Consider the following 25640-nt stretch of genomic DNA (forward strand, 5'->3'; position numbering starts at 1 on the left):
TGTAGCCACGTGACAGGACTGGTGATATGACTTAAAACAATAATTTCAACCCCATGTTGTGGAAAAATGTGTTACAGCTCAGCTAGCTTTTCTATAGCTCGGTGTTACAGCTCAGTTGTGACAGCAACCTGGATCCAGGTGAGAGACCAAGCAGCACTCGGAAAGTTGGAGAACTCAGGTTTATTACGCCAGCGGGCCCAGAGGACTTAACACTCCAAGCTCTTGACGCCGTCTGTAGGTTTACACCGACTTTTATCGGCTACCAGTTTACACTTTGCAACATCATATGCAAATGAGGTATAACGAAAGTTGACTAATTAGGAACAAGCTTTGTAGAAATGGACCAATCAGGAGGGAGAGAAATAACCAATCAGGAGTGAGGGAAATGGACCAATCAGGAGGGAGAGAAATAACCAATCAGGAGTGAAGGAAATAACCAATCAGAAGTGAGCTCAGGGAACCAATAGAATTTTAGGGGTAAGTAAGCCATTTCAGAGGCAAAAAGTGAGATAGAGCCTCTGGGCCAGGGAATTGGATGGTGCTGGCAGGAGTGTAGTGACCCTACCTGGGGGTCCTGCCTGTCTTTTTATGGGGCTTCCTGCCTCACCCAGAGCCTAATCAAATGCCACCTCTGGGATACTGATACGGAGATCTCACGACTATGTGAGAAGTGGCCCACACCTGCAATTTCCCTGGTGGATTTCTTCTAGGTTGCTTCCAGAGCTCTTTGAAGAATCACGAAATCTCTAGACTCATGAGATATTCAAATCATCTCTACTGGGTCCCAGAAGATAAATGAATTCTGCCAAGGAAAACAAAATAATAATGATTTCATTTTTACAGATGGAATGGAAATGGTTTTCACAGTCACCCCAAGGCAGCCCACCCAAGAGCAAAGTGAGCCTCACTCCCGTAACGTCTTCCCTTAAATCACTCAGTTTGCCAGAGTGTCAGATTCAATGTGTAAACCTCTTTTGTTCAGTTCTCATGATGTTTTATGTTGTTGTCTGTTCACTTAATTTTGTTTTTTTTTTTTTGCTTACTATGTATTGTTTGCTAATTTTTAAGATGTTAGACTATTTGATATGAAATCTGAATTCTGATTTCTCTTGAGAAATGTGAAAATTTGACAATATTGAGTTTTTATTCCTGCTTAGAAAAAAAAAGAAAACACTGGAGCTAAAAATGAGTTTCTCTCTTTTGTTAGTATCTCCCCAGCTGCTCCTTGTCATTACTTGTGAACTGCATTAGTAGGTGTTTGGGTTTTCAGTCTCTATAAACTCCTAAGTTCCTGCGGAGAGGGCACAGTGTCAACCCACTTTCCTTTATTCTGTTCTGCAAAGAATTCATGGACGTACACTAGATGCTCCAGATGTGGAAGCTTTTTTCCTGGAGTGACTTAGATCTCTTTGAAAGTCTCCAATATTCTCAACATTGGACCTCATTGCGATTTTTTTTTTCCAAACTTGGGGGATATTGGAGTAAACTAGGCTGACATTTACATTTGCATTGTCTATTAAAAAAAGGAAGAAAGTGGAGAATCATCAAAAGCAAATAATAGTATAAATCAGATATTGGGCAGAGGAGGGGCTGTCATGGGGTCTAAGTGCGCAGACAGTCTTATCATGTGGAGTGCTTAGGCTTCTGCGTATCAGGGCTAGTATCTTTTCAACAAGGTGATGGAATTCTCTTTCTTTGAATGGAATGTATGTGGGTACCCAACATAGAAAACAGATCAAAGCTGAGGGGCTTTTACTGATCCAAAGTTGAGGGGAGGGTACAGAGCTGCCTCTCTCACCCTCCTCCACATTTCTGTCCTGGTGATGGAGTATCCACTCCCCCGACACACACGCACCCTTTATTGTGCCCTGAAGTGCAAAGATGTCCTCCTACTCTAGTGAACTTCCTGTTTCCAGCACTAGAGAACTTTGTCAAATATCTGATTGTCCATAATTGATATGCAATTGGTATTTTTCATGTACCCCTTCTAGCCTGTCAGTGTCTTGCTTGGTACCCATGTTGGATGTTACAATTATATACAAATTTGTATGTCATACTGCAGTCAGATTTTGACTAACTCCAATTAACATCCCCTTGACCTCATCAGGATTTTTCTGGTTTTCTGATCTATGGAAGATGCTGGCGTGTCTGCATTTCCCAGTCCAGCAAGCCTATGTGAGCGATGTTTTATGGAAAACATTTATCCTGAATCATCTGAACTCTTCATCAATCACAGGCTGTCTCAGACCTCTGTTCAAGGAGCATGACAGAGTTCCTCAAGTGAAGAAAGAAGTTCAGGAATCATCGGCAGGTCATTAGTTAAGCTGCACGCGCTGAACGGTCCTCTTTGTCTTTCCTCCATAGAGTCTGTGCCTAGGCTCCTGCCAACACTGCCCTTCCATTATTTACTCAGCGCCTTCCTCCTATTTTGTCTCTACCACAGGGCCTTTGAACATGCTTTTCCAACTGCCTGGTATGCTCCTTCATGCCTCTTCCCCAAACTAATCAAGCCTGCTTCTTCCTCTATCTCAGTTCAAGCATCACTTCTGCAAAGGGAGCTTTGTCTACTCTTAGACCAGGTCAGACTCTTCCCCATGGAAAGATCTCATAGCAACTTGTAAATATTTACTTATTTGTATGGTTATTTGATTTATTTTTTTAAAGTTCAGGTCTCCTTGAAAATAGAGCCTGAGATGACACTTACATCCTGAGGCTTTATAGAGTGGTACAACAACAGGGCAGCTGGAATGAAGGAAGAAGGGAGGTGAGGTGGGAGAAGGAAGACAATCACATATAAAACCGTGTGTTCCTGAGCTGACCACAGCTTTATGAGAAATGACAGTGAACTGTTCCATGACATGGGGGTCTTCTAGGTAGGCCATGTAGGCCCACTGTACCTTGGAACAGTTCACTGGGAGAAGGATATGTCTGCTACCATCTTCTCATCTCCATCAACTGCTCAGATTGCTCTGTGGGAGAACTCACCAACACTTAGGGCAGCTCCTGGAGAAGCCAGATCCCACGTGTCGTAGTGTGATCCTTCGTCTGAACATGAAAGCAGTGGGAGGAACCAGAGCCTTCATGAGTCTGCTAGGGTTGGGCTTGGTTTATGAAATCACAGCAGGTGTCATGAAGACCAAAGCAACCCTCACCCAAAGGAGGCTGTAGCAGCCAAGTTGGTTAGGAGAAGAGGCATTGCAGTGAAGGCTGACTTTCCTTTGAGGGAAGGGCCAAGTCCCAGGAGATAAGTAGGGCTGAACAAATCTAGGGGTATAAAAACTGGGTCCTACTTATTTGTGTCTGTGTCTTCCTGTATCTTGTAAGTACTATGAGTGTAAGAACTAGATCTGTTTTACTCTGCCCAGCGTTGGATATCCAGCTCTTAGGACAGTGCCTAGAAATGGAGTTACTCAGATAATTGTTAGATGAACAGATGGGTGGATGGGTAGATGAATGGATGAATACATATGTCAGTGTTAAGCGAAATCTCCTAGTCTCAGTTCCTTGTCTTAGAAATTGCAGGAAAGGTCTTACTAGCCAGTGGCAGCAATATTTGACTGACTGGAGAACCATCTTTGCACACTATGAAAACCCTGTGCGCCACCTCAGGGAAGTCTGAAGCTCTCCAGCTGCTGTGTGGGTCCTGGAATTCTGAGACTCCCTAATGAGATACTGTTTCTCTAGACTGTCACTTTTCTCTCAGGCTTTAAGTAAGTGTTAATGGTATATACACACCAGGGTCTAGAGGATCTAGAAACCATCAATGCTGTGGCTCATAAAGCTCTAAAAAGTATTGTTTCCTGAATACCTACCAAGGGCCAGACATGGGTGTTAAGGACTCTACACAAGTTATTTACTTCTTGGCAATTTATATAAGGCAAACCCTCCTGAGTGATGGAACTGAGACTTGAACCCAGTTTTGTCTGGCTCCAGAGTTCACGCTTTTAACCTCTACCAGGCATTTCCCAAGACATGCACGTGTGTGTTACTGAAAATAGATGAGGAAGGTTTTAGATACGACACAGACAAGATGACTAATTTTAGTGGTTATGTTGCTTACATCAATAGTGGAACAATATTGGTTTTTAATTTAGGATAATTTGTCATAGTGCACCTGGTACAAATATGACAAAGACCATGAGGGCAGCACGTGGATGACTGAAGTTTGGGCAACATTGCCCTTTGCCAAATGAAGTATCCAAAGGGACTCAGAGCCCTTAAGTCCTTCTTTAACACCCTCCCCGGATTCTTTGCCCCCATATTTACTGTCGGATTAGAAAATTCCCCTTCAAGCATGAAGGATCTACAGCTCTTAAGCCATTGTCAAGATCTGTGACCTTCATATGTTCCTTCTTCATCCTAGATTAGTAGGCTAATCAGCCCTTAAGAACTAAGGGAGTGGTGCATGGGAAAGATACATTTTGACGTGGGAAACAGGAAGAATAGTTAGGTCTACCAGTTAACAGGGCTCATGCGTGCCATGCACCTTTGCATTTTCAACTTATTTTAGTTCCTTTTTTTTTTTAGAATAGGAAGTCTTCTTTGCCCATGAGTTTGAAGGCAAGGCTGAAGCAGGTTGAGATGTGATCGTATGACCTGACCCCGTCAGAGAGTAGAGGATCCCTAAGATAGCTGCCGCTCTCGTGCTCCTGCACCCATCCGAGTTTGCAGAGAGGGCTCTGTGCCTCACAGGTGACAGGCGCTTAACAAAATGAGTTAGCCTATGTAAAGCTCTTAGAAAAGTAGCGGGTGCGTTTTAGGCACCATATTTGTGTTTGCTATTATCGTAATATTATTAGAATAGCCCATTGATTGAATAGGTCCAGAGCAAGTGAAATGGAAAAAGCCTGGTGTTTGGAATCCAGCAGGAGCTGTGTGCTGGTGTCTGTGTTTCCTGCTGTTCGCACTCTCCACTCTCCCCCATCCTGCTCTGCCCCGCCACGTCAGGACCCGGGTCCTTTGCCGCCAGTCATTTGGATTTGGCCATTGGTGGGGAACCCTGGCTAGAAATCAGAGTGAAAGAGAGTAAGGTGGTCAAGGTTGCTGCTCCCCTGACTCTCTCTGTGTGAGATGTCCCATGTTCCTCATCTGATGGTAACTGTTCCTTCTCTTCTGACACCTGCTCAGAACAGTTCTGTCCTCTGAGTTCTGGTTACACTTCCCTCCTCTTGTTCCTTGTTCCTTGTTCCTAGGGATGATAATGGCTTCGTTGATATTAGTCTAGGGTTATTTCTCCACACCTGCCACCCTTTGTTACTCGTTCTTTTTAAAAATAAAAGAACATCTCCCTGAATTGCCTCAATTTGAGTTTGCCATGTCTTTTCCATTGAGACCCTGCCAAGTTCAAAGCCAGCCTCTGCTATTCACTAGATCTGCAGCCTTGGCCCAGTTCCTGAACCTCTCTTACGCTCAGCATCTTCATCTGCAAAACAGATAAGCCAGGATCTCAAACTCAAATGTCAAGGGACAAGACAAGTGTCTCAAGTGAGCGAGGTGGGTCTGCACCCCACCTGAAACCCCTCCTGAGTTCCCAGTGTGGCCATGCAAGAAAGCAGGCATTTTGATTTGTCAGGAGAATCCAGAAATCCAGATTTTGGGTGAAGTCTTCTGATTTTGAAACTTTGGCAACTAAGTAAAAATATTAATTTTGGAATATGAGGCAGAACAAAATGTGGGTTAAGAGTTGATTGAGAGGACTGGAGGTAACGCATACGAGGCAGTGCTGCACCATGGCTGGGGACACCGACTCTAGAGCCTGACTGCCTGGCTTTGCACGAAGGCTCGCTCTGCTGCTTACCAGCTGGGTGACCTTGGGCATTTTACTTAGCTTCTCTGAGCGTCAGTTTCCTTATCTGCAAAATGGGGATCATGATATACCCATTTCATAGGGTTGTAATGAGGATTAAAAGAGTTACTCTTTGAAAAGATTTAGGAGACTGTCTGGTACATAGAAAGCATGCCATAAGTGCTGGTAAATAAAAATGAATAGATATGGTCCACCTGATCCAGTGCTTGGCATATGGGAGACTTTCAACAAACAAACCATGAGAATATAAACATACATTCCTCCAGCTTCTTGTGTGTTATTAAGTTAATATGAACTCTCAAAATAATGGAAGCTTTTAATTTTATCTCTCACTCCAGAGTGGTCTATTTAATGCCACTTACCTTGAGATAGTGTGTGACTTCAGAGGTCCTCACTGGGCGACACTGATACTCAGCCCTAAGATCGTTCTAATAAGCTTTATTGACTTGCTGAACCTTGGAGTTCTTTTTATTGACATGCAGTGTAAATCATTCCATCTGACATTTGAATGTCCTTTCTGAGAAACGTGTTAGACCTTACACAGGTACTGAGCTCCCGAAGAGGCGTGCATTTCTTAGTCAAGCGCGCGCTGGCTTGGATGAAGACATCACACGCACGCAGCCTTGATTTAAACTAAAATTGGATGGTGGTGGGGAAAGGGCCATGAAATTTTGTTTCACTGAAAAAAAATTTCTAAACTGTGAGAAGAGTGTACCTATTTCCAGGAGTATGGTGATTTCTTCTGTCTTTAGCAATCACACAGAGCCAAGAGGCCATTTCTTAATAATCAGTAGCATGAGAGGTACAGAGTGTGACAGAGAAGTGCGCCTTGCAGAGAGAATCACGTGACTGAATTCGGAAACTTTTTGCTGAAATCTATTTTTGAAAAGGGGGAGGAAACACATCCTGCAGCTGAAAATTTCTAATACAATAGCCATTGAAGGAACCCTCATGCCTTCCAGGAATTCAGTTTCTTGGATAACGTTTCAGAAGCCCATCTGGGCACTCATTCCCTTCCTCAGTTATCTGGCCAACGTTTAGTGAGCATCTGCTATGAGCCAGGCACCTGCTAGTGCTGGGAGTACGGTGACAAATCCGACAGTGTCCCTGCCCCTGAGAAGCTCGTGATTTACTTGGGAAGTTATAAAAGGGATCATTATAGTACAAGGCATTCAATGTCCCAATAGAGCAGGAGTTTTCAGCTGTAGCATGGTGGATATTTTGGGCTGGATCATTCTCTGTGGTTTGTGCCTGTGGGTGGTAGGGTGTTCAACTGCCTCCACCCACTAGATGCCAGGAGAATCCCCCCTCCACTGATGGCAACCCAAAACATCCCTCGACATTGCCAAACATCCCCTGAGGAACAACAGGGCCCCTGTTGAGAACAACTATTAGAGATAGTTACACAGTTTCTTGGGAAAGGAACAACTGATTCAGCCAGGAGAAGTGGGGTTGGTTTTTCAAAAGGAGGATGGCCTGTGAGCTGGGTCTTGAGACAGAAATATGGCCCCACAGGAGTGGGGGAAGTAGGGGTCCAGCACTCCAGGCAAAGGGGATGCGTTGGTATGACAGAACGCAGACTATTTCAAGAACAATGTGAAGTTCTTTGTGGGTAAAATTAGACTACATGGCAGATAAAGCTGGAAGGTCAGGTGTGGGCTGGCTCCTGGAGCATCTTGTATGCCAAGCCAAGATGTTGGGACTTTATCCTATTGGTAACGGGGAGACAATGAAATCATTAAGGAAATAAGTGGTGTTGACACAGGAAAATGTGGGGCGAGAGGATGGCCCAGGTCTCGGTTGGGAAGTGCCCTGCCAAGTGTAGGTCCTTGGCTTTGCTCAGGTAAGAATTCAAGTGTGAACCACAGTTGAGTAAAAACAGATTTATTCAGAGAGATACATACCTCATAGGCAGAGTGCAGGCTGTCTCAGAAGGCAACAGAAAGTCCATGAGGTGGTGGAAGTTAGGTGCTCAGTTTAAAGTAAAAGTAGATACACACTCCATGGACAGAGTGCGGTCCTTCTCGGAAGGCAAGGGAACGAGGGAGCCAGACGCTGCCAGGTACGGCTGCTAGTTTTATGGGCTCTGTAACTTCCTCTGCTAACGAGCGGGCGGATTATTCCAACTACTTTGGGGAAGGGGGTGGGATTCTCAGGAACTGGGCCATCACTCACCCTTTGACCTTTTTGGTCAGCCTTAAAACTGTCCTGGCACCTGTGGGAGTACCATTGAGCATCCTATTGTATTTCAGTGAGCGTACATTGACGCTCAAGGTCTACTGTGAGTTGAATCTTCCACCATCTTGCTGCTAATCGCTGTGTCATTCTTTTAATGGTTGTGCAATGCCCCCTTCCCTCCTGTCTCAGTGTGTTAATATTTGTCTGGCATTACCTATCCAAGTATTTGATGGTTTAACACCTATTAATAGCACCCCTGTCTCCTTTGGAGGGGAGCACTTGTCCACCATTTTGAGACTGAGCGGTTCCGGTGGAGTTGACCCCACACTCTTGTCCCACAGGTCTGGAGCCCCAGAGTGCCGTATGCACTCCACCTGGTCATGTGATTGGTTCGTAATGGCTGTGCAGTCCCGTCCAGATCAGTCGGGATCTATAACTACTGAGGGGAAAAAAGGAGAGTCTCTTCCTGCTGGGGTTACTAGCTCAGTAGATTACATTCAAGTCGGGACTTACTGGAGGGCATCCTGACCCAGCAACTGAAGAGCCTGCCGAAGAGGTTGCCAACACACCAGCAGTTAAGGAGGGCAGTGTCTAGGCAGAGCAGACAGAAAAAGAGACAGTTATGGAGCAGTGCAGAGGCAGAGGCAGGAAAAGGGCCAGAAGTGTTGTGTTTCTGAAGCCAAAGAGAGTTGCCAGGACATTGTCAACACATCCGATGGTGAAGACAGAGCAACCGAAATCGAGGACTAAATGGTGGGGGTATCTTGGCAGCGGGGGTGAAGGGCCACCAGCAAAGAAGATGCTAAGACAGTAGCTTCAGTGGAACAATACGGACAGAAACACCAGGTTACAGTCAGTCACTGGATGATGGAGAAAGGAAGAGATAAACAGAGATTGAATGACTGTTTTCAGAAAGCTTGGCCATAGCGGTAGACCTAAACTAGCAGCGTACTAGTTGAGGAAGCCTTGAGACAGGAGGGTTAACGCAGGAGAGCTTTAGCATGTTTATATCCTGAGAGTCTGATGACAGAGCAGAGGGAGGGATTAACTGGATGGAAGCAAGGCAGGGCATTTAGCCTTGGCACTGGGACGTGTGTTCAGATAAGTACTTACATTTTGCTTCAACATCTGGCCTGCGCTGTTCTGCTCTGTATTCTCTGTGAACTACTCCAGAAAAATGTGGTTGCTTTTATTGCCAAGTTGCTTAATTGCCTTACGGAATAATGGCAAGCTAGCTAGTCCTGGAGTTTTGAACACAGAGACGAATCAAAGCAAGAAGAAGCAAGGAAATCAAAGAGACCGATGGCCTTTTCACTGACAGTCTCTCAAGTTGGTGACCCCTTCTTTTGTCTGTCAATTAATGGTTGCTGACACCTGTGAAATACTTTTTTAAGCTAAAAGTAGGTATACAAGAAAAGTCTACCTGCTCTCATAAAAGGCACCTATGGTTTATGCTTTACTTCCCTCACCCTGACTTTTGTCCACTAATAAAAGAACCTCTCTTATAGATGCCAGGTCTAGAACATTCTCTGACAGTGATTCCAGGATTACTGCCACTTCATACTCTCTAAAATAAGACCTGCCAAGGAGGAAGAATGGTACCTCGTTCACTTTGTCCACCACCCAAAACTGCCAGGGCATTTTCACCTGGTTGTGCTTTATCTTCATGCCTGTGAATCCTGTGGGGCTTTGTTGTTAAAAAAGTTGGTTCAGCAAAGGTTTGATGCCTCCACGTTGCCTGCCTGGCCTGAGAACTGGAGCCTCCTGAAGCCTAATTTGCTGATTCTCCCTGATACATGATATCACTGTTTCCTTGTCCTACTTGTGGTTCCCGAGACTCCAGAATGGCCCTTCCTGAGTGGTCCCATGAGTTTCTTGCAAATACCTGTAGATTTTAATTTATTCATGATGCACAATCAGAGCTTCAGAATCCTAACAATTACCTCCCTTCTGTGAAGTTTGAGAGCACAGCCAGCAATCGTATTTTCAAAGAGAAAGGAAATATTCATGCACAAAGCCCTAGGATCTTTAAAAAAACAAAAAGAGTTGAGCTCCCGCCTCCCCCCACCTCCGACCCTATTCACAAGTCATTCTGCTGTTGGATGAAACACATAGTGTTCACATCAGGTACCTGGACATGTGACATGAATGCATGATGTGTGTGTGTGTGTGTATGAGTGTGTGCAAAGGATTTAAAAATTGAGATTTCCAGGTCTCAGCCCAGGCTTTCTGAATCAGAATCTCTAGGATGGTGCCCAGGATCTGAAGTTTGATAAGCATTACCAACAACTATGATACACACCACAGTCTGACGTCCATAGAATATTTAGACTCTTGGTTGGCGGGGCTTCATAGGTGATGAGAGATTCAGGAGCTTTTCATTCCTACAGGACATATCACTGATTGCTCTTGCAAAGCCAGCATTTCCCCTTCTTTCTTCCTGGGGACATGGAGAATATAGAAGACGCTGCCATTGCCTCACACCCCGCAACCTCAATCCTTAGGGGCTTGCATTCTGGACTCCCAGATACCAGCACCATCACCTGAGGACTCTCTGTGACCAGTAGTCTCCACTCTACCCATGCCCACGAAAGGCTGGAAGGAGCACTGGATTATCATTCCTGCTGCACTAACCCTTAACCAATGACTGACAGGAATCAGTGTATCAGTTCAAGCTTCTTTGCCCCCTGGGTGGGATAATTGTGGGGAGTGTGTTCTGCCCTGGCTGCCAGAACTTTTTTAGTGGAATTGACCTGCACTGTATTAACTTGGTTGACAACACACTTACTGTTCTCTCCTGCCCCTTCCCCAGCTTTCTTCCCTACTCTCTTACCATTGTTTCCAAGTTTCACCTCCCAAATTCACACTTGCACTCAAATATGTGTCTCAAGGTCTGCTTTTAGGCAGACCCAAAAGAGTGTCTACAAATTAATTCAGCAGGACATTTTGAACCAAGCCTAAAGTTATGGTGTGGGGAAACTCACAGAAGGGAGAAGCAGAGAAATTGTGGAAACGTGCTTCATGAGAGTTCACTTCTGACCAAATGCCCAAAGTGTCTCCTTTAAACGTTTATATTCAGCTTCCAGAATCCCAGATTTTAGCCATTGACCCATATTAGCTCATATTTCCTCCTATTAGCTGCTATAGATTCTTAAAAGAGATTCTCAGTGATTTTTTTTTAAATTTAGAGGTTTGTGCTTCTTTAGCGAAGTATAAGGAATAAATAGAAATAATAAATGCATAAATGGAGAGCATAGTAATGCATACTCTGACCATGATTTACAGATATTTTACTGCTCCGAGCATCTATAACCCACCAGTAACCACTGCAAATGCATATTCTTCCTTGGAAGGTTGCATATTTCACCCTAAATGGCTTAAATATCTTTACTTATCCATTTGTAATAAAATGATGAGGACTTAAAGTAAGTGCATTTGAAAGAAATCGATTGTCAATACTCTTGACTGCTAATACATGGAACATTTTTCCCCCTGAGGTGTTAGTACATTAAAGCAAAACTATTTATGTTCTGATGATAAATTCATTAACTATTTACACCTCATTGACTTACAACTTTTTTTTTTTCATGAGAAGATTCACTTTCAACCTTCATGGCTGACTTCAGTGGAACTACTGAAAGCAGAGTTTATTTTTAAGAAATATTGTCAGTAGGACGTTAGAATACGTACAGAATTTTTCTGTCTTTTTGGCCTTTGAACTCTCTATACCTGGGTTTTGAGATGCAGCAAAGGATATTATAGCCCTGAAGTCAGACTTCCAAGAATTTAAAAATGAGATTTTGAACTTGTAGGCTTTGAAAATTTGGTTTTTATCTCTGAGCCTCAGTTTCTTTATCTGTAAGATGGGAATAATAATCCTACTTGCCTTATAGAGCTTCTCTGAGGTTAGGTGTCATACCTGAGGCTTGGCATAGAGAAAGTTCTCAAAACTGTTTTTATTTTTCTTCTTTTTTTCTCCCCTCAAGTCCTAAGCAGGTATAATTACTTCTTATTATCTTATCCAGCAGGAGTATAAAACTGGCCCCTGACTCCTAGTTCGATTGTGCGTGAGTGAAATTGGCAAATGCTGTCTTGATGGGTTATCAAGGAGTGTGGTGATTGTGTCCTCTTTATTAGTTTGGGGCAGTCTGGGTGTTGGCTGGAACACTCAGCCACTATGAAGAGTTTAGAGGAATGAGCTCAAACCGTTGGATGTGGAGAAAGCAACGGACTTGCCAAGATTGCGCTGCATTTCTTAAAGATCCTCCTGCTGTAGGGCTGTTACGGAGAAGACACAGTTTACTCTGAGCAGTGGCCTTGAGCCAGTCACAGTGCTGGCAGACTCCACATGGGTCAGACCCTTGAATTCTCATGACCACCTGGGGTCGGAGGAGTCATGGCTGAGCTGGGTTTGTTGTGGGTTAGAGGTTCTTTTCACAGAAAGAATTCAGAAATAAGACACAGAGGTCAAGAAAGCAAAGCAAGGATTTATTAAGGGAGGGATGGTACGCTCTCAAGGAAAGAGCTAGCCGACCCAGTGGGGTCGCTTCCCTGAGTGTCCTTGGCAAGCCCGTTACGTGAGTGTGAAAATGAGTGGGCAGAATATTCACTGGCAGGAGGTTATTTGGGGTCGTCCTTCCTGACCTTCATCCCAGCTCCACCTTCCCAGGTGGTGGGGAGGGGTTTTTTGTCCTTGTTTAGTCTTGATCAGGAAGTTGGATGAGGTCATAATGAACAAAAGGTTACTTTCGGATGGGAGAGTGTATCATAAGCAAAGGTTACATTTGAATGGAGGTCATAATGATTGAAAGGTTAGATTTGGATGGTGGGGATTCCTGTCTTGCCCCTCCCCTCTGCGTCCAGGACACCAGTCAACCCAGAATGTATGGGTTTTTTTTTGTTTTTTTTTTTTTTTTTTTTTTTATCAGTCTGGAGGATCCTTTCATCTTGGTCTGTCCAAGGATTCCCATTGTTCACAAGATGTATGGTTTTCTGCCCTTTGGCCCATGTGCCCCCTTCTCTGCTCATATCTAGCTACCTGCCTGCTCTAACAGCTTCACATTCTAAACCAACTATGTACTAGCCTGGTGACTAGGAGCCAGTTCCTTCACTTCTCTGGACCCCAGTTTCCTAATCTGCAAAATGTGGATAATGATAAAACCTGGTTCATGGAATGGTTGTGAGAACTCAGTGAGAATATGAGTGAAGGTATAGACCCTTATGCCTGGGACTTGGTAAACCTGAATAAACACTAATTGTTCTTACCCCATTACTAGGAGGAGTACCACTTCTTTGAGTATTATCAGTATATTGGTGAGGAAGCTTTTGACCAATGGTTCTCACCTGGGCCAGTTTTGCCCCCCAGAGGTCATATGGAAATGTCTGGAGGCATTTTTGGTTCTCAGAACTTTGGGGAGCAGTCAGGGGTGGTACTAGCATTGAGTAGATGGAGGCCAAGAATGCTGCTAAACATCCTACAGGACACAGGTAGCCCCCCTCTCCCCACCAGAAGGACTATGTGGCCCAAAATGTCAGTAGTGCAGAGATTAAGAAACCTTGCTCTTAGGCCACATGTAAACAGAAAACAGGCTTTTGCAATAATAGGTATATTGTCACAGGAACAGTGGATGCAGCGGTAGGGTCGTTTCGAATGTTGGTTGGTTTGGGAGCTCCGTAACCTCACACGTATTACTGGTTCCTTATTCCTCCCTGCCCTGTCATCCTCTGGCTAGTCATAAGAGATCTGTGTCAGATACAGAGATTATAGTCACACAAGGAAACACTGGAAAGACAAGAAAAATAATTTTTCCTGTGGCTTTCACTTAGGTTAAGAAAATGTTTTCAATAAGCATAACAATCACCCCTTCCTGGATCAGATGACGTGGACCCTGGGACAAATCCTTCACCAGTCACATGCAGGGAGCCGAGAATTAACATGCTTGTGGTTGGGAATCTCAATGAGAAATTACAGTGGGAAACTGCAGTGTCCTCTGTATTAATAGTAACTGTTATGACATTAATTCTGTTATCATCGTCATTTTTATCATTATCATTTTCATCATTATCATCATCATCATCTCCATTTTACAAACAGGAAGTGGAGGATTACTGATGTTTTAAAAAAATGTTGCTTGGTTCACATTGTAATTAAGAGGTAGATTCAGATCATGAAAAGAAACTGTCTTCCTCCAGAACTTTATCCACGTCTTTCTTAAAGACTCATTTTTTAAAGATGTATGAAAGTATATTTCTTGAAGATATACCAAATGGCGTATAAACTAGCTTGCCCTGAACCAAAAACACAGCTTAGTTTCTACTCATTATTGGCCAAGCTTTTGGGATTCTTTGTAAACCTGATTCTGACCACGCTCAAAATATTTGCTTCCAAAATGTTTTTTGTATCAGCAGGCTCCCTTTGGTGCTGCAGATCATGGAACCTTCCTTTTTATTTATTTATTTATTTTTTAATTCTGAGACCAATGGACTAGAAATTCCTACTTTCATGATCATAAATCACCTACCTGGAGTATGAGCCCTAGCATACAGAAAGACAAGGTGCTTCATAATTCATGCTTCATGAACTCCGCTTTGACACAAAGACTTAGTTTTGAGTCCTGGCTTAACCCCTCACCAGCTCTGTGGGCTTGGCCAAGTCACAGAACCTCCTCCCTCTTTTAAGCTTTGGTTTTCTCATCTATCTTTAAAAAAAACCATAATAGTACTTACACCTAGCGCTGTATTGTGAGGATTAAATGAGATAATACAACTAAAGAGCTTATATAGCCGATGCCACGAGCTTGTGATTTTTATTGCTATTCTTCTCATCATGACTGTTCAAAATGTTATTTTTGTTACTCTTACCACTATCTTCATCATTATTTGGGGAATGTAGGCAGGGGAAGACAAGGGATGAGCCCAAGGAGACGAGGAGAAACCATCATGTTTACTATTTATTTAAGACACTTTTAAGCAGAGTGTGAAAGTTTGTATCTTTTCAGAAGAAAAGAATTCCACCCTGGACACTGGATGGCTCAGTCTCAGTACTAAATGCCTTGGTTAATATCAAGGCCCTGAACTACATGATAGATGGTGAGTTAGTTCAACCAATCAATAAGTATATATTGAGTATCTGCCATGTGCCCAATGACTGAGGGGGGAATAGAGACTATATGGTGCAATTCATTCCCCTGTGGTCCTCAGACTGTTTTAATTAGTTCATTAGTTGACCCAGACTGTGATAAGGCTTTCAGGTAAGCCTGAAGACTGAGAACTTGAGGGCAAGGCAGGTCCTACACAATACTAGGATTGAGTGAAGAACTATATTGAATATGAATCATTCATAAGTAAATTTGAGCTGTACATCCTCTCTGTAGTGACTGTTATGGAAAGGTAACCTCTGGGAAGAGAAACCAAAGGATGATTGGCTACTTCAGTTTGTTTTAGTTTGCTTTTTTTTCACCCTTCTCCGATCCCGTCTAATATACCACTGATCGTCCCTAAAAGTCCAAGAGTACCTTGGAGTGACCTACCAATCTCCAGAACTCACTAGATGTTTACACTGACCATCTGGAAAAGTTCTTCAGCAAATATAAAATAATAAGGGGAAAATGATTCGTGAAACATCGGTGAAGGCAGATGTGCCCAGGCCGTGGACGCTGGAATTATGGCGATGGTAGTAGGTCTTGACAAGCCTTAGAGTCATCCTATCAAAAAGCTGCCTTGGAGTAAAGCAAGCATGCCTTGTCTTTCAACTCAGAGCCCTTGATGAACTTTCTCCCAGTTTATGCCTTCAGCCCCATTGTTCACTGTCTTGCTTCCCCCCCACTCCACCTTCCAGACCCTTGAACTCAGCATGATTCTATTTATATTGAACAGATTTGCTTTTCCTTGAAAGACCTATAGTCCGTTTGGCTTCAGACCGTCTCATAAGCTGTGTTCTTCTCCAGGACTGTCCTCCACCCAACTCTTTGGGTAATTCCTACTTATTTTTTATGTTTAGACGTGATCTCCTCTAGAAAGCAGTGCCTGGCCGTCCCCTTTTCACTCATGTCTGGTTGTATGCTCCCCATTCAGTACCGGCCAAAATCTTTCAAAACCCTTGCGATCCCTTATGTTTGTGCCTACTTATCATATTAGAATATTAGTTTGTCTTGAGTGCCGAGACCGTGTCTAGTTAATATATGGATTGGTTTACGTGAGAGACTAGCCTCTGGTAAGACACAGGCTTGATGGCTGAAAGAAGGCAGCACTACCTGAATGGATGAGCAGGTTGGCCTCTCAAACCATCTCATAGAGGTTTACCTGCTTAGACAGCAGTCGCCACAAGGGAGAAGGAAGGTTCACCAAACATCTGTTGAGTGTGTTATGTGTTTGGCCCCGTGCATTGAGAAAAAGTCTTTGACATCAAGGGCCTTTCAGTCTAATGGAAGAGAACATTTACAATAGGCAGAGACAAATGATATGATAAAGACATGGAGAGGTGCTCAGAGAGTTCAAAAGAGAGACACCGGTGGTATCTCATGTGTGGGATGGGGGCTGGCAGGGAGAAAAGTGATGTTCAGATGGAGAGCTAAAATATAGATAGAAGCTGTCCAGGAGGAGAGAGTCCGCGGGAGTATGCCAGCTTGGAGAAACAACACATGCAAAGGACTGGAAACAAGCAAGGGAAGATCGTCTCTGGATCATAAGATGGATGTAAAGTGGGAGCCAGAAAATCCAGGAGCTCATGCAGAAGACTTTTAGACTTTATCTGGGGGAGGAGGGGCAAAGAGGAGCTGTGAGGAGATCTGAAGTTTGAAAGTGAAATGATGCAATTTACGCTTTAGATGAATCTTGAGCATTTTGAGTAGGGCTAATGTTCTCTCAGTCAAGTGTGAGGCCACATGTCGTTCTTTCCTGCCAGTTTTATAGAAGACACCATTTTGATGTCTGCTGTTTTTAAATTGTGAAGTATCGTTCACGTCCAGTAGGAGGAGCCAAAAGCCCCATAGTCTGGGCCACCAGGGCTGGGCCCTCCTTGGCCCTGGTCTTAGGAGCTGTTTACTTCAGCACTTCTCAGGACTTAGAAGTGGCCCGGCTCAACCTGCAGGGATGACAGAAAAGCTCTTCTTGGAATGCGAAAGGTCAGGGTAAAAAAGAAACGAATACTTTCCAGATGAATAGCATAATAGCGTGCTGTATTGATCTTTACTCTAATTTTGTTTTAAATTGTAATGAATGTCTCCCCCACTCATATTAAGCTTTCTTAAGCCACAAAGCCACACAGCAACAGTGAGTCATGCCTGACACTCCTTGCTAATACACCTAAGCCTGTATCTACTGCAAAATAAATAAGTCAGAGTCAATACGGACTGACCTTGATTTTGAGATAGTTGAATATGTTTTATTTCATTTCCAACAGGAAAAAATGTATATTAAAAATAATAAAAGCACCCAGTGATTACCTATTTTTAATGAAACAACAGCCAGTGTTTCTGCCTTGAATGATTGCATTCATTTTTCCCCCTTCTGGAATAAAAATGAAGGAGCACAGAGAAACAATTCCTGTTGGTGAATTTGCACAGAACATTATATTTCAACCGAACTTCCCATTAACTGCCATTTATTTCTTCTCTCATTATTGATAATTTGCTTTTAAATTGAGAATACCTCTTTTACAACCCATCTCATCTCCCTGCACGGCTAGACAATTGCATTTAAATTCGGTGGTTTTCCCATTGTAAACAGTTTCTGGGGGAAATGATTATGATGTTACTAACCCAGATTTATGGCTTCCTTGTGCTTTCACTGAAGGATAAGAGACTAGTATAGTATAAAGAAAAAAGAAAAGTTGTCTACATACAAATATATTATTATCAAAGAGAGTCCTCAGGAAGCATCTGGTAAAACCAACCCAAACTGCAAATTCGCCTTCTGGGGCCAGTGAGAGAGATGTCTTTCTGGATTTTGCGAAGTTACTGTCTCAAATGAGGATACAATTTTGCATTAAAAAAAATCCACTTGTAGGTAGATGTTCCCTTTCTTTATTTTATTCTAATGTTGGAAGAAATCCTAGCCTGACAGGATGGCAGAGGAACTCCTATGAGTCGGCTATTTGGTGGGCACTTAGGAAATACACATGGTACAAAGCAATACCTGTAACATGGTCCCTACTTTTGGGAATCTTACAGTCTTACCTGGAAGAGGCGCCATAGGGCAAATGCAAAAACAATCAAAGGATGGGGCAGGAAAATGAACATGAACTTCACAGTAAGGGATCAGGCTTAAAACCTGGACTTGTTCAATCCCTTCTGCCCCCCAGAAGGAACAGTGGGGCAGTGGTACACCTTACAGAAGTACGTGTTGCCCAGGAATCCTGGTTCCTTGCCAGCTGTGTGACCTTGAGCAAATTAGAACTCTCTAGACTTCAAACTTTCTCATGCAACAGTATCACCTAAAATATTTATCTTGAAATAAAAGCAGAGTTTCTGAATCCAAGGTGGGGCTCAAGAAAGAAGAAATATTGCTGCTTTAACCTCTTTAAGCCTCTGTTTTCTGATCTGTGAAATGCACAAACCTCCAGCAAGTACCTACTTCATTGAGTTATTGAGAAAATTCAATGTAAATACTTCAAACAGCAGCTCGTAAAAGTGAGTCCAGAGTGATAGGATTTATTGAGGAGTCACAGGGCTTTTGCCTCTAAGGCAACTGCTAAGAGGACACTCTCTAGACCCCTCTAGAGTCATCAGCGCCCCGTGCAGGGTTAGGCAGCCCGCCAGTAAAAGAGGCCAGGGACACATAGCCCAGGCCTGTACGCACCCACTTGCACGGTGTCCGTGGGGCCTGGATAACTTTTTGCATCTCAGACAGGGCTCCATCTCTGCCTGGCCTCAAGATTTCCCAGACCAGAAGTGGACTGGGGCAAGAAAGCTCCTCCAGTTAGCATTTCTCTAGGGGATTCGTCTACTTTCATTGGGGAGAGGGGATGGTGGGGGGCGCTGGCGCTCAGTGCGTGAGCCCACTTGGGACAAGGACTTGGGAATGCCAAAGACCTGGGCTCATTACCCTCACTTCCAAATCTCACCCCGTCACCGCAGGAGACCGAGGCACTAGGTCGCGTGTCCGCCACCACCCGCTGGAATCCGGGGCTGCACGCGTGACCACGGCGGCGGCGCTGGCAGGGAGAGGGGGAGGGGGCGCTCCCTCGAGCTCGGGATTATTTTTGGCTCCGCAGCCGGGGCTGCTCACCGCCTGTCGCGCGCGCTCACACACACATACACACACACACACAGAGACACGCGCGCACACGCACACACATATGCACACATTTGCTCGCTCGCTCTCTCGCCCTCCTTTGTTTATTTTCTAATCCATATTTTTGTTTGAGGATCTCTTCTTCACTCTCTCCCGCCTGCCTGCCGGCGCTCTCGCGGGCCAAGCGGGCGCACACCGCTCCCCTCTGTCACCCCAACCCTCCTCCCGGTCTCCCCGAGCGCGGGGTTTGAAGGTCACCTCCTTTCCACTCCCGGTGCGAGCCGCGCCGCCACCGCCTCCTCCAGCTGGAGCCGGCGGCACAGGCTGCGCTGCCCTGAAGTGGTTCTCGCAGCCGCGGCGGCAGCGGACGGAGCCCGGGGTCCGCGCAGGGTGGGGAAACCCGAGCTCGCGGAGGGGAATCCCTCCCGCTGCGCCCCGGCCCCCGGCTGCACCCGCGGTGGGGCGGGGGCGCTCTGCCAGCCCGCGAGCGGCGGAGGCGTCCACCGCGGCCGGACCCACGCGTGCGCCTCTCGGGCGGGAGGAGGAAGGAGCGAGCTAGGCACCCCGCATCTGGAGGGGACAGCCGTGCGCCCCGCCCCTGCGTCCGGAGCCAGAGAACTCCGAGCCTCCCACCAGGCAGAGCGCGGAGGAGCGGACCGCGCGCCCCGGGACTGAGAAACCTTGCGCTCCAGAACCCCCTGGCCGTGGCCGGCGGGGCCCAGCGGTCCTGACCGGCGCCGCGCCCAGCTGCGCCCAGCCTGCCGCCCAGGCAGGGGCGCCAGGGCGGGGCTGACCTGTCAGCAAAGTTGCGGACAGCGTGGGAGAAGCCAGCACCCCCTTTCGCCGCCTCCAGCTCATGGTGAGTGTGGCTGGGGGTGCAGAAAGCGCAGGGGAATTGGAGGGTCTGGGGCCAAGCGGAAGGCGACCGGAGCCGGGCGCGCCGCGAGTTTTAGGTAAGTCCAGGCAGAGTCACCACCCCTGTGCCCTCCTTGACCTGGCCAAAGGAACCCACAGAGGGGACTCTCTGGGTACTCGAGAGCTGGCTTCCTCTCAGCGCCAGGCTGGGTGCGCTGGACTGGGAACTTTTTTGGTGTCGTGGAGAGATCTCCCTGCACGTCCTCTCGGGGAGGGGGGAGCTGAGATCAGGAGCACCCTCACCCCGCTCATCCTTCCAGAAGCACGCCCTTCCTGGCCTCAGGCGCCCCCAGGAACGCCCAGGCTGCCTCGTCTGTCCTCCTGGGAGCAAGTCCCAGGGACAGGGAGCAGCGGGAACCTGCCTGCGCACTTTGGTTAGGTTTCCTGGCCGGTTGGAAGCGTGCACTTAGTGCGCCCCGGGTCGCTGCCTCTCCATCGCCCTTCACTAGGTCTGAGGGAGGAGGCACCTCGTGGCCTGGGAGGGGGTTTAGAAGCACCGGACGCTTTGTCGGAGGCGGGGAGGAGGAGGGTCGCTGAGCTGGAGAGACCATGTATGTGATTATGGGCACCGGGAGGGACGCCTAAAATGCCACTGCATTCGACCCCGGGAGGAGAAAGGGGCAGCCTAGGAACTCAGGACTTGGAAACTCCTGCTGCGCCTCTGGGTTTCTTTGGTGCCTTAGGGCACCTTCATCCTGGGAGGAAAGCCAGGCGGTAGCAGTTCTAGAGCAGGCCAGGGGTCGTCCCTTGTCGGCACCAGTTTCCTAACTATCGAGGCGAGGGAGGGATTAGCTGGTCTCTGCTCCCGTATCCCTGCTGCCCCGGGAGCCACCTGATTGGGATGCACCTGGAGCCTTTGAGGCGTCAGTTCCTATGGTCCGGGCCAGCCCGGAAGCCGCCCACGCGGAAAGGGAGGGGAAGACCCCGACCCGCCTGGCCCAGGAGCCGCCAACTCCATTCCCTGCCGCCAGGGGATGGGGGTGCCCCTTGCTCCTGCGCCGCCAAGGGCCTGGGTGCACCTACCTGCCTCGGAGCATTTGGGGCGGGGCTGCTCAAGGGTTTGGAAATCCGAGTCTGGCGGTGCAGGGAGTTGGTACCCCACCGCGGGTCTTCTCAGCTGAACTTGGAAAGAAGTGGGGGAGGTATCATGGAATAGCTTTGTCTGAGCTGCAATATGATACACTATAACTGGGATTTTCTTTTAAAATAATAATGATTGTATATGTTTATTATTATTTTTAAATCCAATGCGCCAAGAGGCCTGGCCTTTTCAGTACAGGTTTAGGACACGCCCCGGCCGGTGATCCCTCCCTGCCCCCTGTCCTAGTTCATCCACCCTCCATTTCCCATTTATCTTTGTTTCAAAGGAAAAGAGAGAGAGAGATGAGAGGGCCTGGATCCTTTCAATTTTTAAGTGACCACAGAGGGCTTGGCTGGAGCCACTGGTGAATTTGTTTTTGACCAAGGTCTTTTTCTTTAGAGGCAAGGACCTGGGCCCATGAAAAGGTAAAGGGGGCTCCGGCAGGCGTTTCGAGGGCCAACAGTGGGGCTGCCTACAGACCTCCATGCTTTCTGAGCTCGTCTGGGGGAATCCACTGTGTTTTTTTCTCAGTTAATTCATGGATGAATTGGGTTAGGAAGAAACCGGCATCATCCTTTACAATTTTTGACAGTACCATTAGCGTCCAGAGATAAGGCTAAGAAGCGTACAGGGCCCCTGGCTCTGCCACCTGTTCGCTGTATAACTTTGGGGAAATTACTTCACCTCTCTGTGCCTCAGTTTGTCCACCTGCCAGATGAAAGTTTCCGTGGTAGTATTGGCCTCAGAGGGTTTGGGGGAGAATTAAACAAAGCAGTGAGCACAGAGCAGGCTCTGGCACTTGGCAAGTGCCTGGGTGATGTTAGTTTTCCTTATTTTCTTTTATCAACTAGATTATTACTCTCTATTTTGAGTCTTATGACACCTGGTGGGATAGAAAAGCCAGGCAGCTTCCCCTACATGCACGCACTTTGTTTTAAACAACAAATCAAATGGAAACAGAAAGGGAGGTTAATCGTAAATGGAGTTTTCTCAACGGAAACCTCAGTCCCTCCAACCCTGACCTGCCCTCTTCCACTCTGCACATGTCCTGAGGAGGATCAGCGACATGCTGCCCACTGGCTGGGATGTAGGTTGGTGGCATTTGACAACAGCTCAACAGGCACCTGTACCCTGAAATTAAGTTTTTACAGCTGTTGTGCGTTTTTTTTTTTTCTCTTCAATCAGCAGAAAGGCTTGCTTCCCCTCAGCTTTGTGGGATGGAAGTACCATCTTAGTAAACCCCAAATTTTCCTAGGAACACGCTGTCTTTAAAGTCACCCCGAGATCTCAGAGTTTTCCATTCAGAAACGAGCCAAAACGTGGGTCTGGGCAGATTCCTCCTCCTGGAATTGACCCACTCTGCCCTATTTTCTCTTCATGATAATTGATGCTATTTTTTTACCTCCTCCTCTAATGTCTGAGCACAGGCCTCTTCGACATCCTCACGTCTCTGATGACTTTTTTTAAAACAAATTTAGCATTTTCAGTTCAAGCCATACCAAACCATTACATTTTATAAAATTCCTTTCAGATAAGGTTTTTTTTTTTCCTCCAGGAAATTGGGTCTGCCCTGTAAAAATATGTCTGACATCTCACCTTTCCAAAAATTAGACCGTTTTATTTGTATCCTTTAAGCTGATATGTAGAGTAATGAACACATTCCAAGAGGGATATGGTATCTGACACAGAAAATACTTTGGGGACGCAGCGGTTTCCCAGCGGCGGGTGTGAAGACTATTGAAATCCAAGTGCATTTGCTCTGAAGGACAAGTTCATCTCCCTTCTGCCACCCACCCAGCATGGGAGCCACGTAGGAAGCCTGCTCCACAGATTAACACCAGTTGACTTTGCCCAAATCATCATGTGTCACATTCCCTTTCCCCCACATTGCCCGAGACAAGACTTTTTTGGGCCAAAGACCTCAGACATGGAAATGATGTTTTTAAAGAAGTTTTGAGGTGCTCCCCGATGATGCCTGCCTCCATTATTTAAAATCCTGCCTCGAGGCACAAGTATAAATATTAAAACTTTAATTAAAGAATAATCGGCGAGGGAGCCTCAAAACGAGGGGCACCAAGCTCTTTCGGATGACTTCCCCAGAGAACCTGGTTAGACCAGGTTGTTTGGTCTGAGGATTCTTATGAAAATGACACATGGAGTTATAAGGAGAGACAGCCATCCCCATAGCTGTGGTTGCTCTGAACACTATCATTACTAGTGGTTTGTCATTGGTTACCGGTCATAAGAGATGTGGGTAACTGTTGCCTATTACTGTGGATGGGGGTGTCTCTATTGGGGGAGGAGTGACTAATGCAAGAAATGTTTATCCAAAACATGCCACACATCAGATGTTCCGCTTGGGGAACAAGGCCCGTGAGAACATTGCCCCCTTGGAGCTTCTTTGGTGGTGGGGGAAGCCAGACAATAAGCAAGGGATGGTATTACATTTTTATGAGGATAATGACAAGGGTTACAAAAATGATAGTGTGACAATATGATAAAGAGTGATGTGGAAGGGCTTTCGGAGGGGGAGAGATTTGAGCTGAGATCTAAGTGAAAAGAAGCATTTTGAGGTGTATCAAGTGATACATTCATCCAGTGTTTCCTGAGCACCTACTGTGTGCCATGCACTATTCAAAGCACTTAAAATACACAGTGATCAGATGGAACACCCCTTCTAGAGTGTTTTTCTACCTGTAGAGCATTTCAGAGAGAGGGAACAGCAAGTGCAAAGGCCCTGAGGTTGAAACAATGATAACATTATAGGGATGAAGTTGGGTCCTATAGGCCCCTGAGGCCTGATAAGGAGTCTGGCTGTTCTTCCAATGAAGCCTTTGGAACATTTTATGCAGAGACCAGCCATGATATATTTATGGCTTACACATTGTGGGACACACCGTCAGATTTTTTTAAGAAGAGTAAATAAACAAGCATGCCTTCCTGGCCAGCCAGAGTTTGTCTCTAAGTTTCAGTCAATCTTCATAATCAGATTTGGTCTGTGGACTTTCTGGCATCTGGAAGGCTAAGCACTATAGCATCTAAGAAATTCAACTTTTTTACCTCTCTCCTTTGGGAACTTAGAACCAAATCCTTCATCCAAGACAGGAGATTAGTTTATAGGGAAAAGGAACCCCAGGTTTCTCAGTAGTCCTCATTGTGCATGGCTGAACACTAGCAGTTATCTGTATACATTATCTGTTTAGTTCTTTCCCTAACCATCCCTTCAAAGAGGCAGCATGCTCCCCCTCCATCTCACACACACACACACACACACACACACACACACTCACTATTCCCACTGGCTTGGCTAACATCTCTCCTGCATACAGATCCCTGTTTTTGATCATCTATTCTAGAAGCTCCCTTTTCAGAATGTGGCTGTATTTTTCTCCCACGAGTGGGTGTGATGATGCAGATTGACAGGCAGAAGTCAGTTGCTTCCCAAGAGCTCTGAGCGCCCCTGGCAATTGTCCATCTTTGCAGGCTCTCCTGGCCTTGGACGGTGGTAATAAGGTTTGAAGGAGTGTTTGGACATCTAGACTGTTCAACTTTCTTCCCACATCTGACCCCCCAGACCCATCTCTCTTTATCTCTCCACAGCTCTGGAACTCTGTCAGTGCCTCTTAGATGAGCTGTGATGTTAATAGTAAGTTTATGTATTTTGACTGCTTCCTGGACAACACAAGCTGTGCTGAGCGCTGTCTGCGTGGCTGTGTGTGGCTGTGTCTTCCTGGCCTGGAACAGTCTTCCCCTGCCCCCAGCCCCATAGCTCACCCTGCTCACTCCCTGCTCATCCCTCAGGTTACAAGTCGGAGGGCCCTTGTCTAGGGAGACCCTCTGTCTTTCCCGTGTGGATTCCCCTTCCTCACAGCCATCCCAGGAGCAGCTTTGGATTTATTTGAGTGGTTCTGTTTTAATCTTTCTCTCACTCCACCCGGTGGTGAAGTCAGGTGGCCGTGCACACACCTGGTCTGGACATCATGGCGTCCCTGGCCTCTAGCAGGGTGCTTGGCCCAGAGTAGATGCTAGATATAGAGATAATGAGTGATTCCACGGGCCCCTCCTAATGCACTTTGAGATGGAGTCTTTTCCTGTCTCTGTTTTGTAGATGGACACTGAGGTGCAAGGAGGCATGAGGTGGTTTGTCTCAGGGCGCCACGGTCGGTAGGTGGCACACGCAGGGTCTGGAACCTGCTGGTCTCAGGCCGTAGCCTGTGATCCTGACCGCTCTGCGCACACTTCCTCTTTTCCTCTTTTGCCGCCTTTGTGAGATGCTAGGGAGGGAGGAGGCAGTGCCTTGCAGTGGTTAGGGGGCCTTTGGTGCTTAGCTTTAGAAGCTCTGAGCAGTGATGCTCAGCCTCTCTGAGGCACAAAAGGAAAACAGAGCATTTGTTTCAGTAGAAATGTCACGACACTTCCTTGTCGTCG

General features: G+C 46.2%; 1 protein-coding gene across 11 annotated transcripts in view; it reads left to right on the top strand.

Moving 5' to 3' along the window:
- RBFOX1 (RNA binding fox-1 homolog 1) overlaps positions 1–25640 on the top strand; it is a 1986757-nt gene that overhangs the window by 571127 nt on the left and 1389990 nt on the right. Inside the window, exon 1 of one of the 11 annotated variants that reach the window (XM_074346741.1) lies at positions 19791–20075. The exons of the other annotated variants lie outside the window; for them this stretch is intronic. Within the exon in view, the coding sequence (XP_074202842.1) occupies positions 20073–20075 (3 nt within the window). The 5' untranslated portion in view covers positions 19791–20072. Of the gene's footprint in view, positions 1–19790; positions 20076–25640 lie in introns of those variants that run through there. 11 annotated transcript variants of the gene reach the window in all.

The sequence above is a fragment of the Camelus bactrianus genome, chromosome 18 (assembly GCF_048773025.1).
Source record: "Camelus bactrianus isolate YW-2024 breed Bactrian camel chromosome 18, ASM4877302v1, whole genome shotgun sequence".
Classification (NCBI taxonomy): domain Eukaryota; kingdom Metazoa; phylum Chordata; class Mammalia; order Artiodactyla; family Camelidae; genus Camelus; species Camelus bactrianus.